Source organism: Aythya fuligula, chromosome 4 (genome assembly GCF_009819795.1).
Source record: "Aythya fuligula isolate bAytFul2 chromosome 4, bAytFul2.pri, whole genome shotgun sequence".
NCBI classification, from domain to species: Eukaryota; Metazoa; Chordata; class Aves; order Anseriformes; family Anatidae; genus Aythya; species Aythya fuligula.
In genome coordinates, this window is record NC_045562.1 from 50,146,836 (window position 1) to 50,163,871 (window position 17,036).

At 37.0% G+C, this 17,036-nt stretch overlaps 1 protein-coding gene across 1 annotated transcript in view; it reads left to right on the forward strand.

Moving 5' to 3' along the window:
* The window catches only part of CORIN (corin, serine peptidase), a 129,542-nt gene that overhangs the window by 73,159 nt on the left and 39,347 nt on the right, over positions 1 to 17,036 (forward strand). Inside the window, exons 7-10 of the mRNA XM_032186670.1 lie at positions 4,550 to 4,657; positions 9,630 to 9,740; positions 10,650 to 10,766; positions 13,947 to 14,045. Coding sequence (XP_032042561.1) covers positions 4,550 to 4,657; positions 9,630 to 9,740; positions 10,650 to 10,766; positions 13,947 to 14,045 — 435 coding nt within the window. The remainder of the gene's footprint in view (positions 1 to 4,549; positions 4,658 to 9,629; positions 9,741 to 10,649; positions 10,767 to 13,946; positions 14,046 to 17,036) is intronic.

A 17,036-nucleotide genomic window follows, 5' to 3' on the forward strand; every position in this document is an offset into this window, starting at 1 on the left:
CTTAACGTTGAAAATTATATATATTATGAAATGTACAAACCTCTAGTTTACATCTTTTTTACATCAATAGTTCTTGCTGGATTCAATGAATTGATTACTTTTCTACTCCTGGCTCTTGGTGTGCATTTTTCTCTTCTTTTCTCTGGTGGGTCATAAGTATTATGCAAGCAATAGTTAGGCTTTAGCAGAATCAGTCCCTCATTTTGAAAGTACAATGTCATTTATTATGACTTAGAAATGTCACCTTTTTACACAGCTGCATCCCAGATCTGATACTTAGGCTTTCAACATGCTGTTTATGCCATTTATTCTGTGACTTTGTGCAATGGACGGTACCAACTGAGGAATCAGAATTCAGGTTGGCCAACTATCACGTAGGAATGTGAACAGAAAAGAAACTGTAACACTGATCTACAAATACATAAATTATCAGTGCTGAAACCTGGAACTCTCAGAAAGATCTTAATGAGTAAGTCTGACACACAATATAGCAAATGCAACAGTCTCTCTTACATCTCTCCATCCCTCAGGAGGTTATATGATGCAGTAGTGAAATGCTGAAAACTGGGTGTGTGTGAACAGAGATCTAAGGGTTGCTGAATGCAAAAGATTGGCTCGGCTTCAAAATATTCTTGGGTTTAGTGGAGTATGGAATAGAAATTTGTGTTTTATCTTGGCTTGTCCCATCATGAACAAAGTTTAAGTTGAGCCTGTTAAAAACACAAAGTGCTCTTTTTCTGATGGAAGTAAGTAGCTGTCTATATATTATTGCCAATACCTTGATGAAAATGTATGTTAAGACTGTTAGGTTTTCTGAAACTAGATGATCTTTAAGGTCCCTTCCAACCCAAGACATTCTATGATTCATATTCACTTATTCAAAGTGAACCTTATTTCCTTGAAAGGAAACCTGTATTCTTTTTCTTCACCTTGTGTGGGCCTGAGAGTTGCCATTAAGGCACATGCAAGACAGGGAAATTATCTGGGACAGCCAGTATAGCTTCACCAAGGGCAAATCACACCTGACCAGTCTTGTGGCCTTCTATCATGTGACTGCATCAGTCGACAAGGGAAGACCGACTAACAACACCTATCTGAACTTCTATAAGGTCTTTGAGATGGTCCCACATGACATCCTGATCTCTAAATTGGAAAGAAATGGATTTAAAGGGTGGACTATTTGGTGGATAAGGAATTGGCTGGATGGCTGCACCCAGAGAATTGTGGTCAATGGAACTGTGGTCTAAGTGGAGGCTGGTGATGAATGGTGTCCCTCAGGGGTCTGTCTTGGAACCAGTGCTATTCAATGTCTTTATCAATGACATAGACAATAGGATTGAGTACACCCTCAGCAAGTTTGCAGATGACACCAATGTGAGTGTTGCAGTTGATACAACAGAGGAAGGGATGCCATCCAAAGGGACCTGGACAGGCTTGAAATTGGGTCCATGTGAACCTAAAGAAGTTCAACAAGGTGAAGTACAGATGCTGCACCTGGGTTTGGGCAATCCCAGACATGAGGGTCAACTGGGAGAAGAATTCATTGAGTTCTCACTCACAATGAGAGAACACTCATGTGCTGCTGTGTGACCTGATCTAGGTATTGCTGCTCCATCAAGGGGATTGGTCTAGATGATCTTACTATGAGGGTGGTGAGGCACTGGAACAGATTGCCCAGAGGAGCTGTGGATGCCCCGTCCCTGGTAGTGTTCAAGGCCAGGCTGGACAGGGCTTTGGGCAGCCTAGTCTAGTGGGAGGTGTCTTTACCCATGGCAGAGGGTTGGAACTGGGTGGTCTTTAAGGTCTCTTCCAACCCAAGCCATTCCATGACTCTGTGATTCTGTGTTTTAAGTGTCACTGCTGCAGCTGCAGAGGTATGAATGTAAACATGAATGGGGGTATGAATGGAAATTAAACAGTGAATTTAATGAGAGAAAACATCATAGTAAAAACAGCTTTTTTTTCATTTGCAGGAGGAGGAATAGAAGGATAGAAACTGTCAGAGTTGTGAACTGATCAATAAGGATAAAGGATGCCAGCGTATTTTATGCTGTTTCATATTCAAGACAATGTTTAGAGTTTTACTCTCAGATGGCTACTATTCTTCTCACATGAAACTAGAACATACATATTTTAATTTAGTTTGGGTTTTTTGGTATTTACTGTTTCATGCCTTTTATTCTTTTAAAGCTAAACTAATGATTGACTGCAAAACTCATGGCCTAGCCATAGTATTGTGCTTCATCCCCTGAAGCATTGTCCTATAAATTATGTTTGGACTTTCTAAGATGATGTGAAACTAGTAGAAAGTATAAATGCTTCTGTGGCAGAAGGACTTGAAGTGATGCATGTGTTCATGTTCTAGAGCTGAGTTTGTAAAAGCCTTGAGAAACACAGCAGTTAGAGCACTCATTTAAGAGAGGGAAGACTTGGCCTACATTCATGTGGAGGGTTAGAAACCCCACTGCATACCTTCTGGGAGAGTGCTGCACCTGTCAGTGTGTAATATACTTAGAAGCACATATTTCTTTCAAAACTGGATCACCGTGGAGTCATGAACGCAGGAGTCTCAAGCCAAGAGCTAAACAAGTGGTAGCTTGATTCTGTTGCTTAGTGTTTGAGCAGCTCAGCTGAGGGGAGAAACCTGGGTTCCAGTCCCTGTTCTCTGAGCAATTTCTGTGTGCAGTCCATGAAAGAGCTTTTGTGAAATACCTAGGTGTCCCAGTAAGAAAGGACACAAAGAACTTCCTTGGCTGCAGTGGTGTAGCTTCAACAGGAAGAAGGGATTGTCCACCCAGTTGTTATATAGCTTGGGATTCTCCCTTGAAAAGCTAGAGATGAAGGAAAAGTCTTTAGGAGGGCAGTGAAACCAGGTCAGTCATTTCCCAACTGTGTACTTACAATAAAAAGTTATTACTCATGGGACCAGGCACCATCTCTTCTCCCCTCCGCTCCGCTCCCCTCCTATCCCCTCTCCAGTTTCCTAACTACAAAGTAGGTCCCATGCTTTTTACTGAACCTGATATTATTTACATGTTTTGGGTATTCTCAGAAAATATTTTTCAGAGCGTTATTGCAGGCTTCAGCCATGGAAAGAAAGGCTAAACCTGCTTAGGGCTGACAATGCTAAGAATACCTTGGTAAGAAGGCATCAGGCCATCTTCCAAGTTCAAAACTGTGTCAGGAATAGTTAATCTTTTGAAACCACTGTAAGATCAATGGCAGGCTCAAAAGCAGGGTCTGGGGATCTTGATTTTGCTGTGAGAAGCTTCAGCTCCACCTAATACCCACCTCAGGTGCTCAGGACTATCCCAGTAATTTACCCTCATGCAATTTACCCCTCAATTTACCTAATTTACACTCATAACCTTCCTTATTAATTTTGTACGTATAATTAAATATTTTGGTCTGTACTGTAACCAGGGCACTTTCTCTTCAGCCAGTGTTAGGAAGTTAGAACTGTTTACCATATTTTTTACTTGTTTGGAAAAATATATTTCAATTATGAAAGGCAGCTGTAAAACATAATCACTCAGATCAGAGAAATTAATGTTATTTATATGAAAATGGATTATTCTGGCTGACTCACTAGTCTTTGATTCACAGTACTATGTCTGGATGTGGATGATAACATGAGCAAACAAGGTCTCTTACTTGACTAGGAAAAGCTTTACTTAAAAAAATAAGATCTTAAATAATTTGTGTCACTTTTATGCACAAGCCATATGGTGAAGACATATAAGATGTCAATGAGAATGAATGTCTTTCTTCATAACTTGAATTCCTAAACAGTTGAACAGTATTTTATCCTTGAATATGTGGTCATGGTGAGATTTTGGGTATATTTTTCATTCTAGAAACAATGGAGCCCCTGACTTCCTCCCACCTTACAACATGTTCTCATTCTTAATTTCTTAGTCTTTCCAAGCAACACATCTATTACAGGAAAAGACATTCTGTGTTCCTACCATAGACATAACCTGGGATCAAATCATCTGTGCCTTGAAATCTAATGAACATCTTGGTCAGCAAGATTGCAATGACATTCTGTTTTCTCACAACTCATCTAACTCCTTGCTTTTTTACCAAGTAGTAATCTGTAACCAGAATGAAATGTTCCAGTTCCTTAGTATATCTTTCATTATTTTTTTTCCTTCCACAGCTTGAATAAATTTTGAGTGCTGTCTTTACTGTCTCAAGAAATTTCTCCCAGATGACTGACTTGCATTTATTAGTGTGTGGAAGACAAAAGGAGAGCAAGAGAAATCAAACATACTTTTTATGGTATAGGGATTTCAACCACCTCTTAGTATGGAACATATAGACAGAAAACAATTGATAGAAAAAAATGTCTAAAATTTGCTTTTGATTTTTCTTTTTCTTCTGTTTGATTCTAATAAGCTGGTGCACACTGAATATTATTTCAGACCTATAAATTGTATGGTTTCTCTAGCTAATGTTGTTTAAGTCAGTAAATTCCAGTGTTTATATTTTAAAAGAAACCAGCCCAATGTCATGTTAACATTTTACAAAAAAAATTGTTTTGCAGACTGCAGTGATGATGTATTTCGTTGTAACACAGGAAAATGCCTCAATTACACCTTTGTATGTGATGGATATGATGACTGTGGAGATCTCAGTGATGAACAGAATTGTGGTAAATAAAAGCTTTACACTTTTCTAAAGTATTTAAGATAGCACTGTTGTCTAAGATGGTTATAATTTTCCTTAAACTACTACAAGAGTAGTATACCCTGATGTTACTTTCTTTGGGAAAAGTAAAAACAGTTCACAATTTTTTATATGCAATTTGGAAAGGTTTAAATGTAGAGTTCTGGTTAATCCAAACCTTGGAACTAACGGTACTTTGAAGAAATAGTCTGGTTTGTAACTTGCTTTAGAATCATTCTTAGAATAATTTCTTTTTGGTTGGAAATGACCTTTAGGATCACCAAGTCCAACCATCAACCTGACCAAGAAGTTTAATGGTGTTTTGTATCTATTAAACCAATATTCATAAGATAAAGGTGCAATTATCACTTCATCTAGATGTATCTCTCTTGCTTACAATGCCATTATTAAATCATGAGCAAGTTAGTTAACTCTTGATGCATGTTTGTTAAATAGATCAGAACATCTCTTAACCTAAATCTATACTGTGCTTAATGCACCCCAGGATACAGTTGGCCATTTTGTCTGTCAGGGCACACTGTTGACTCATCTGCGTCTTGCTAGTGAACAAAATCCCCAGATCCCTTTCCACTGACTGCTCCCCAGGCTCTCATCCCCCCAGCCAGTATGTATAGCCAGGATTACCCTCTCCCAGGTGCAGAATTCAGCATTTGCTCTTGTTAAGTTTCATACAGTTCGTGATTGCCCAGCACTATAATTCATCAAGATCTCTCTGTCTCCCTCAAGGGAGTCAACAGCTCCTAATTTACTATCATCTTCAAACTTCCTTAGTGTCCATTCAATTCCTATGTCCAGATCATTTATAATAACATTGGAAAGAACTGGTCCTAAAATTGAGCCCTGGGATATCCCGCCAGTGACTGGCCTCCAGACAGATGTACCTCATTTACTATAACCCTTTGAGCCCAATCTGTCAGCCAATTGTTCATCCACTGTATTATGTACTTGTCTAGCTGTTACGCTGGACATTTTGTCCAGAAGGATACTGTGAAAGACAGAGCTAAAACTTTGCTGAAATCCAAAAAGATACAACAATTGGCTTACCTTGGTCAACTAGGTGGGTAACCTTGTCATTCAAGGGAATTAAGTTAGTTAAGCAGGACTTTCCCCTCATGAACCCATGTTGTCTATGACCAATGACTGCATTGTCTTTCAAGTGTTTTTCAATAACTCCCATAACAATCTTGTCCATATTTTTACCAGACACTGAAGTGAGATTGACAGGCCTATAATTATTGGGGTCTTCTTGCTTACCCTTCTTGAGAATTGGGATAGCGTTTACTAGCTTCCAGTTGCCTGGAACTTCTCCAGATTCCCAAGACCACTGAAAAATAATTGAGAGGTCTCCAAATAACATCAGCCAGCTCTTTGAGTACCTTTGGATGAATCCCAGTGGGCGTCATAAATTTACGTGCATTCAGCTGGAGCATCAAATCCCACACAAGTTCAGAGTTGTTTGGGAGTTTATCATTTCCCCAGTCACAGTCCTCCAACTCAGGGGTCTCAGGGCCCATCATTGGTGTTGAAGACAGAGGTGAAGAAGTCATTAAATGTCTCTGCTTTGTCTACATCCCTGTTTGTGAAGTGACTGACCTCACCAAGTAATAGACCTATGATAACTCTGGTGCTCTTCTTGCTGTTAACATACTTAAAAAGCCCTTTTTGTTGTCCCTTACAGTACTGGCCAGCTTCAGCTCTAGTTGAGCCATTCCCTCAATGGCAATAGCAGTATTGCCTAAGATGGTAATCACGACAAACAGCCAGTGGTTTTCAGCATCTCTATACAATGGTGAACTGCATCTCTGTAGTCCTCCTGTTGCCTGGCCTTGTTTCTGCTGTGCATATATTTCCTTTTCTAAGTAAATTCTAAAAGAAGATCCCTGCTCAGCCAAGGCAGCTTTCCGCCCTGCTTTCTTGACTTCTGAAACTTTGGAATTATCTGCTCCTGCGCTTTTAAGTGATGACTCTTTAAAAGTGATCAGCATTGATTAATTTTTCAAAAAGGTCCTTCAAAAATACCTTCAGAAGCAGATTACCAGAAGACCTCACTAAATAGTTCCTTGAGCAGCCTGAATTCTGCTCCTCCCATATCCAATGTCAAAGTTTTGGTGAAATCAAGCCTCTCCATTACATACAGTACCACCTCTATTCCTTGCCTGCCCTGCTTATCCCTTCTGAGAAGCCCATGACTGTCCATCACAGAACACCATTCACAGGATGCTTCCCACCAATTCTCACTTACACCAAAGATTTTGCAGCTCTGGGACTGAGCCAAAGCTTCTTGCTTATTCCTTATGCTGTATGCACTAGTGTAGAAACATTCCAAATGTGCTCCAGTGTACTCAGCACATTGTGGAGCAAACTGAATGACCTTGGTAGCACCCCTTTGAGAAAAGTGTATCCCAACAGCCACTGTCAGGCCTGGTGTTGTGTGCATCATCCTGTGAAAAACAAAACAAAACAAAACAAAACTAAAACCAGTTCTGCCAGTGACACTGGCCTTGGAGCCATGTATAGATAAGCTGAATCTCTTTCTTCCATATTGTTCCCTGCAATTGGAAGGATAGAGGAAAATACTATGTGTGTTCCTGAACCAATCAACTCAAGATTAGCTTGAGTTGATTTTGCTAGCTTGACCGAATCTGACTGAGACTAAATCATAAGAGGGATTACACTTGTGATGCCAACAGTTTCACAACTGAATTGTTTTTATGTTAGCTTCATTGCAAACTTGCATGGTTTGATGATTCAAATCTGTTTCTTTCAAATTCTGTTTTTAATTGACTTTGTATATTCTGCCTCACTATATTCGTCCTGCCTGTATTTGTTTTCATGGAAGAAAAAGTTTTCCATGAGAAAGAATTATCTTCTTGTGCAAATATTTGGAAACTCTGAAAAGCTTATTTTATTTTATTTTTTTCTAACTTTTTCTCCTAGTAATGTACCCAAGAAAAATTGTTAACTTTAAAATAATTTTTTAAAGGTTAAAATATTATTTTTCATGCTTTTTTTCTTTTGCTTTTCTAAGAAAAAGCACAGGGGATTTTGAGACTAAAAATCATAACTTTTTTTTTTTTTTTTTCCAGAGATTTCTTTTACGTTTCTTCTCCAAATAAAAAATACTCAGTTTTTCATTACTTTCAGTTGGTTGCACACTGGAACAGGCTCCCCAGGGAAGTGGTCACTGCACCGAGCCTGTCTGAATTTAAGAAGAGATTGGACTGTGAACTAAGGCACATGGTCTGAACTTTTGGGTAGACCTGTGCGGTGTCAAGAGTTGGACTTGATGATCCTTAAGGGTCCCTTCCAACTCAGGATATTCTATGATTCTATGATTCTATGATTCAGTTGGTGTTATTTTTTTGTGTTTTCTTTCATAAACTTGCTTTCCTGAAAGACTTTGCTTAATCTGACTCCTAGCATTCCTATTTTGAGATAAATTTTCTATATAAAATTTAAGATCTAACATTTTGTACAGGCTATAAAAGAGTTTCAGAGCAGATTTGGCAGACTGGACTGTGTCTATGTTCCCTATCTATTTTTATGTAAAGTTAGACAGAATTGTCTTAACTGGCTGAAGAAGACTGTATAAATGAACCCAGCTGATTTGGCCCTGAGTGGGAGGGAGTTAATTAATCACAGACTAGAGCAGCTGTCCCTGGAGTTAATGCTGGACCATGGTACAAATCCTTTTCCCTACCAATTTATCTGTATTTGCAAGACATTTTGAACTTATATAATTTATGAATATACAGTAATATTTACAATACTTTATATAAGGCTAAGCCATGGAGTTTACCTTTATCCTTAAATATTATCATTCAGGCACTTTGTGAACAATTCAAGTATGTCTCCATGGCAAACTGCAGACAAGCACGAGCTTACTCTGCTCATGCTCCGAGCTTATTAAAAAATTTGTGATCAGGGCTGACATTATGATGACATCATGGTGACATTAGTAAAATATATATACTAGCACAGACAAAGCCATGTTAGCCATGTTTATTGAGCTTCCACCAGGTTCTGAGTGGAGGTAATTACTTCTGCTTGTAATATATATTGTGAGCATTTCCTTCTTGACCTATGCTAGATTTTTACAACATTTTTGAAATCCTTACTGTCTGTGTGGTCAACGCTGTATGCTTCATACTTAGTATAGCTGTGAATCGGATTGGAGAGAAATGGAAATGTCAGAAATCATCAACCCACACCCTCCTTCTCCTCCCACTACTAATCTTTTAAGAAACCCTACACCAAAGCTAAAGTGCAGGTATAGTTAGATAATTATTACTCCTTTAAGCCTGTCAAACATTTTCAACTATGTGTATTTCCTTTACACAGCCTACTCATTAGAATAATTTTCTTTATTTGTGGAAGCATTTGGGTAGAAGGAGTAAGAAGATTGGAATGCTTTCTTTTTAGATCATTCTTATGAAAAATTCTGTGTGTATGCAAAAACATAGCAGTTTCTGAGAAGGTGCCAAATGTTAGTTGAAAACTTTTTTTTTTTTTTTAAACAAAAAAACCTTTTTTGTTAAAAAAATAAAGGTTTGAAATGATTTTCTCCAGTGGCAACTGAAAACACTGGATGACTGAAAATCTTCTCATGAGATGGAAAACCGGAAGATGTTTTAATCTACTTGATAAATCTTAGAAGCTTGTTTACTTGCAAATGGAAACAACTGTGCACCCGAGAGATAAAATAAATGCATCACTATCTAAGTAGAATTCACTAAGTAGAATTGAGAACATGTGTAACTTATCTGCTTCCAAACTCTGCAGGTATATAAAAACTCTTATTGTAATTTACTAATGCATAATGGCTAAGTAGTAAGAATGACCAGTTTATAGGCACAGCACAACTGATAGTAGTTTATTATCCAGCTGTGTTGTTTGTTTGTGTGCTTCTTTTGGTCTTACTTTTACATTTTATTTAGATTGTAACCCATTGACACACCATCAATGTGGAGATGGGAGATGTATAACAGCTGATTGGGTGTGTGATGGTGACCATGACTGTATAGACAAATCAGATGAAATCAATTGCTGTAAGTTCATTTAATCTCTAAATGTTTGTTTGTTGTTGTTGTTGTTTTGTTTTGTTTTTTCCCCTCTTTTCTTTCTTTGCTTAAGAATCAAAACCAAAATTTAAGTACACATACATACTATTTGTAAGGCAAAATCATAAGCTCAATTGATTTAAGAAGTTTGCAATTAGCAAATGTTCCTTCTGGTTGTAGCAAATTAGATGTTTTTTGTCATTGTTGAGAAGTACCAACGTTGGCATGTGTTTCAGCCTTTTGTTAATAGCAGATTTGCTTTTTGTTAATTGTAGTGTTCCTGTTAAAGAGTAATGAATGAATGTATATACCCTCTTATACTGTAGGCATTTGTAGTTTGTGACAGCTTTCTGATGTGTTTGTATGCTACCTATCACACCTTGTTTGGGTTTGGACTTCTGTCTGTTTCAGCTGTGATGATGTATACCTGCCCAAGAACTACACTAGCATAATGTTTGAAATTGCAAAACCTATCATGCAGCTTTGATTCTAGTATCTTGCTGCCTTTTAGTGCTTGATCTTGCAACTGCTGTCCTACAATTCCCCCTGAAATCTAAGAACCTAATCTAAATAAGGGAATATAAACATGTGGGCAAAGAAAAGGTGACAGAATTTTTATATGAGCATAACTTTTTTTTTTTTTTTCCTTGAAAACAGCTGAACATTCATCTCAGCCTGCTACTACCTGACATATACAGTTTCAGTCCTTGTAGTTAAAAGATCAGCACAGCTGTAGGCTATTGAATGCATATTTTACATATAATGAAAAATGTCTTGTGACCTTCAGTACTAACTAGTGTTATCAGCTTCTCCTAAAATAATTTCATTATGATGTTCAGAAATAAGTGAGACCTTTATTAACCAACATTAATGAAGATATCATTTTTTTTCCCCCAGCTTGTCATAGTCAGGGTCTGGTAGAATGCAAAAATGGACAATGCATTCCCAGTGCATTCCAGTGTGATGGAGATAATGACTGTAAAGATGGAAGTGATGAAGAAAACTGCAGTGAAAGTAAGAAAATTCTGCATTTTACTCTTCTTACAGAACCTACCATTGACTGCTTTATTCCAAAGTGCCTTTAGCTAAAACTGTTTGTCAAATAGACTTGCCTTGCTTTTCAAATAACACTTGCTAAGGCTGGCAGGTCTTTGCATTCACAAAGGAAATTGTAAGGTGAGTTTTATTAGTCCTTAAAAAAAAGTTGGAGAAATGGAGGTGATATTTACCATAGCATTGGGTTATCTGACTGATCAGCTGTTACTTGAAATAAATAAATACATATTCACATTGTCTACAGTGTTTAGAAACTGCTGTCATAGGAATTGGTGTCATCTGAGGAAGAATTTTCTCAAGAAAATACTGTTTGCATAAGAACTTGTGAGTCACAGAAAAGAGGTTTTTGTAAGTAAACTGATTATTTAGTGTAGCTGAAAGTAAGCATGTGAGAATGTAAGTTTTCACAGCTACTTACTAGCTGTCTTATGATGGATTGTGTGGGGAAAAAAAAGGAAACCAAGAAGTTTCCTGAACCCCAGACCATGGTTTTCCAAATACTTTTGTCCTGAAATAGACTTGATTGTCATGGTTTTAGCATTTGAAAGTATTTTTCATATATAATTCTCTTGCTTCTGGTGAAGGATAGGTTCAGATTGCAGCCTTTCAGTGAGAAAATGTTTCAAGTATTTCCATAATGACTGCTATTTTTAAGAAACATAAAGGAATTCAATTAATTTAGAAAACTCTAGTGCTGTCAGATACAGTGGTTATAGGACAATCTATTCAAAAGATACATACATGGTGTGATTATATAAGCCTCCTTTCCTTAGGAAAGTTCTTTGGATCCTCCTACTCTAGTTTAAACATCTACATTCCAAAATAAGTTAAAACACATAAATTACCATCATTCTTCTCTGCAATTAATGAAGATGTTGAAAAAAAGGTCTTTCAGGGAATTTCTTTCAGATCTGACTGTCACAATCTAAAAAACTGAGGATGAAGTTTTGTCTATATTTCTGACCATCTAATCTCACAAACTGCTTGGAATAATTTTCTTCCTTCCTGATGACCATCCAAAGTTTTATTCTATGAATTCTATTTCATTCTCTTGACTGATAATGAAATGTTCATTTTTAATGTGCAAGAAATGAGGCAGGAGAATGAGATAAACAAGAAAGTAAAAAGCTATTCAGAGAATTCTAGAAGCAGCCATTTCATTTTTATTTATTTTTTTTTTAATTCATGCAATATAAGACTCTTAAAATTATTTTTCCCCATAAAGATAATTTCATTGGCACTGTGATGCATGAACTGGGGTAGAAATCAGTAATGCATTTCTCACTGCTTTTTGTCTCTATGAATACTGAAGAAATAATTTTAAAAAGTCTTTTTTTGGGGGAGGGAGGGATGTAATGAACAGATACAAATTGAAGTATACTAAATGCAGAGGAGTAGGAAGGGGTGATAATTATGTTGACAACGATCTCACTATATACTAAAGGAATTTTCCACTTTGCATTAAACTGCAAAACTTTTTAACACAAACATTTGTCTTGTTTTCCATTATTCAGTCTTCAAAATGCAAAAACCTCTTTCTAGTATTTTGCAATATTCCATAAGCAGAAATCTTCTTTTCAGCAACTGTATCCTGTTTGTTCCAAAATTACCTGAGAATATATAGACAGAATTTGGACTTCATTTTGGTTATGCCTCTTTAGTTCCTTGTATAGTTCTTGAAAAGGAAGACAGAATTCCAGTTTGTAACTTTCTTTTGTATTTCTTGTGTATATATGTACTTGATTTCAACAAATACAGAAAATGTCATAGGACGTACACTAAGTACAAAGACTTCTCTGCTCTGCAAGGTAAAATATTTGAATATGCTTAGCAGAGGTAACAAAGTTAGGGCTAAAGTGATCTGAGACAGGGTAGAGTGTGGTTATAGAAGTACAGTATTGACTATGTTAGAATCAGAATAATCTACAGGGAGTTTTAAGGAGTTGCGAAGCTCTTCCACTGCAGGATAAGAAAGAGATGGAGCAAACTTTTAAAAAAAAGAATTTTAATGTGAAGATTTGTGATAGCTTTAGAAGTCAAAAAGTTGTTCCTACCTTTCCAGTTTGATTTTGTAATCAAAAGCTTCTGTAAAATAAGATGGTCAAATACTATAACAAAAGAAAATATCTTCATTGCTTCAATAGATGAAGGGAAGTAAACACACATAATTAGGAAAAAATATGACTACATCATCATTATTTCTTTGGGGCAAGGTCCTGGTTTCTTCAGCATCTTCTGTATGCCCAACATAAGGATGTCATGACTGACTGATTAATATTCATGGACACTACTGCAATAAAAATAAATAAAATAAAATATCAAAAATAGAATAAATAAATTCAATAAATAATTTAAATAATTTAAAACAGAATGAGATGATAAAATACAAACTAGTCAGTCTCTACATACAGGAATAATAAATTAAATTTACTAATTTTGCAAAAGTCGTGTGAAAGAGAGAATTTAATGTTTTGGAAGGAAGTTAGCACCACTATGAGAAAGACAAAAGGCCAGAGGTTTATCAAAGAAACTAGCTACCAAGGTAATTTGTTCATAAACTTTTTGATGAAGTGCTGTTTTTGGTTATTCTAACATCCATCTTCAAGATCATTAGAGTTTGGGGAGGGTGCGTGTGTGTTGGTTTTTGTTTTTTCACTAACCAAAGATGGGCAACAAAACTTCAGCTCTGACAACCGTTCTTTAGGGTAGTTTTTATTGTCCACCAAAACAATCATGAAATGAGAAGCAGATCAGCTGAATGGCACTGGGGGATAATTCCCAGAGGATATTCTCTTTTAACTAGGACCTATTGTTCCCTTTGAAATCCAATTTCCATGACCTTTCATACTCTGCCACAGGCAAGATCATGGTAGATGGCTTTCAGAGATCCATAGTTCTTCAGGGTTTGGGAATATAAATTGTCATATTAAGTAGAGGGGCAAAGAAGTGACATCTGGACATTTCTGCACACTTTTCTTCCTTACAACACTTCTTTACTGTACTTGAAATGCTGTAGAGTACTTATTCAACTATGTAAAGGAAATAACTAATTGTTATGAGTCTCTCTGTATTTTCTCATCACTATAGTCATTTTTATTAGTCTGGTATATCAGAATAGTAAATTTCTATTTTCCTCAGGTCAAACCCTCTGTCAGGAGGGAGACCAGAGATGTACTTCCTGTCCCGATACCTGTGGAACTTCTCTCTGTGAAATGAGAAACAGCCAGATAAACTGCAGTAAGTAGGTTACATGCTTCATACTGTCACTCTTCTAGGGTGTTTTAGAGTACAATGAAGATGCAGGGTAGGACGAAGTAAGTAATACTTTCATTTACTATTTAATGTCATATGTATAATGGTTAACTGTTTAAAAGGGCAAGGCATCATGCATCATAAAGCTCGATTATAGGTGTACTAAGAGATAATGTTTGACATTGAGATATTTTTGCCTTCTGTGAATTTTTGATATGTTCTTAATGAATATTTACAGTTACACTTTTTGTTAACATTAACATTCTGTAAACAACAAAGTGTAAGTGTAAGTTAATGATTTATTTTAAAAATACAAGAAAGCATGACACTGGGTTTAGTGGTCTGGAGAAGTTTCATCCCTTTTCCCAGGAAAGAATTCCGATATTCAATCTGGCTAAACTAGTTATTCTTCTGACCAATATGTATTGTAGGGGATCAGGATCTTACATGCTTTGTATCATCTTTCTTTCTATGTCCTATATTATACCGCTCTGTGCAAACCTACTGTACCCACTGTGCACTTACTTCTGAGTGTGCAATGCAGCACTATGAACAGATACCCAAGAGAAGTCAATTTTACTTGATTTTGAAACTGGGGCAGAACTGAATTCAGAATGATTTATGAATTAAAACTTGGTGATATATTACTAGAGTCAGCAGTTCAAGATACCTCACCGCATGGGCAGAGCAAGCTTGCCTTTGCTTAGATGTGAATGTGTAGACACGTCATATAATTGCTTTGTTGACCTGAGCAATACCTACTGGAAAGTTTGTTTTGGTACTACCAGATTGTTTGGATAATGTTACCATGTTGCTGCATTATATTAAGTAGAATCCCAGAGTAGATTAGGTTGGAATGGACATGTGGAGGTCAACTTGTCCAAACTCCTGATCAAAGCAGTGCCAACTAGATAATGTTGCCCAGGACATGTGCTGTTGAATTTTGAGCATCTCCCAAAGACAGAGATTCCACAATCTTCCTGGTCAATGTTTTAGAACATTAGGCCTCCCTCATGGTAAAAACCTCTTTTCCTTATGTGAAACTGGAATTTGCTGGGTTCCAACTTGTGTCTTTCACCTCTCATCTCACCTGTGTACTTCTAATAGTCTGGCTCCATCTTCGTTGCACCATCCCATTAGGTAATTGTTAACAGCAATGAGATCTCCCTTTAGCCTTCTCTTTTCATGGCTGAACAAACCCTATTGTCATAGCCTCTGCCTGTATATCATAAGTTCCAGTCCCCCAGCCTTCTCAGTGGCCATCCACTGACCTTATTCCAGTATATTAATCTCTTTTCATGAATCAGGGAGCCCAAAACCACAATACTCCAGATATGCTGTCACCAGTGATGAATAAAGGGTCATAAAAGTCACATATCTTGTCATAGTCAGCAATCAGAATTATCAGGCATGATTTTTCTATTAGAAATCGATGCTGGTTGTTCCAAGTCACCTTTATTTCTTCATGTGCAGATGTCTTCATGAATGATTTTGCTCCATAATCTTTCTGGAGACTAAGGTTAGTCTGAGTGGACTATAGTTCTGTGGATCCTTTACTTGTCATTGTTAAAGATGGATATTACGTTTGCCTTCTTCCAGTCATGAGGTTCCATGACCTTTCAAAGATGATAAAAAGCCGACTTCCAATGGGGTTAGCCAGTGAAAACCTAGACAAAAAAGATATCGAGTACCTTGGCCATGGCCCTGGTCACTAGGTCCCTTGCTTCACTGAGCAGCAGACCCACGTTTTTCCTACTTATCCTTTTGCTGTCAGTGTACTTACAAGAGCTCTTCTTGCTCAGTAGTTTCATTGTTCTGTCTGAGCTCCAAACTCCATCCTTGTATGCCTTGGAATGTCTCTCTATTCCTCTTTTTTTTTTTTTTTTTTTTTTTTTTTTTGGGAGATCAGTCATGAGATCGATGTTCAGCCATGCTGGCTTTTTCTGCCACACTTGCTTCACCTTGGAATGGGCCCTTGTGTTCTGAGGAGGCTCTCCTTTAAGGTTAAACCACTGTCCTTCAAGAAGATATTGGTATAGTTGAAACTCTCCACGAGTACCAGGGCCTCCAAAACCATGAAGCATCTTCCAGCTACCTAAGGATGGGTTCATCTACCTCTTCCTGTTTTGCCAAGATGGTCTGCAGCAAATGCCTACCATTGACATCACTTGTGTTGGTCTGTACTCTGATCCATATCCTTAACCAAATTATCCAGGTGAGATGGAACCTTCCAAAGTGATTGAGATAGATATCTTTATTTATTTATTTATCTTGTCTGTTTTCATTTAACAAATATTTAGAAAGGGTTATGAAATGGGAAGGAAGGTATCCATATACTACAAAACTAATAACAACCTACTTCATTTTTTATTTTTATTTTTAAACAAACTTATTCAAAGGTTAATCATTTAATTTTTCTTGCTTGGAATCTCAAATAGCTTCATTGAATTATTGCAGTCATTTTCTCCTCTGTGTCTTTCAATTCACAGATATATTATCTCCCACTAGAAATTGTCCCCCTTGTGGTGAAAAGGAAGCAATTTATCCTGGGACACATACACTAGTTAAGAAGAAATCAATTATATTTAGTGGAAATGTTTCCTCATCATATTGTGAGCAGCAGTCTGTAATTCTCAACAAGATTAATGCATAATCTGAATTAGACTCCTAGATCATCTCTCTTTTTCCCTTTCAGTCCACTAAATATGTAATTGTTTATACAAAACAGAATAAGAGAATTTGGGAGAGTTTTTTCTTGTACAACATCTGGAAGTACTATTGTCTTTCTGCATGTTGCTTTTGCTGTAAGACGAGAGTTACTTCATCTTCAGTAAGAGATGAGAATTCCCATGGAAATTCTCAGTTTTGACAAAGCAGCATCTTCTGACCCAGATAAATCTTTTGCTGGAAAATTCCTGGCTAAGAATAGGACACATTTCTCATGTTATACATGTTGAATATAATGGATGTTCTCCA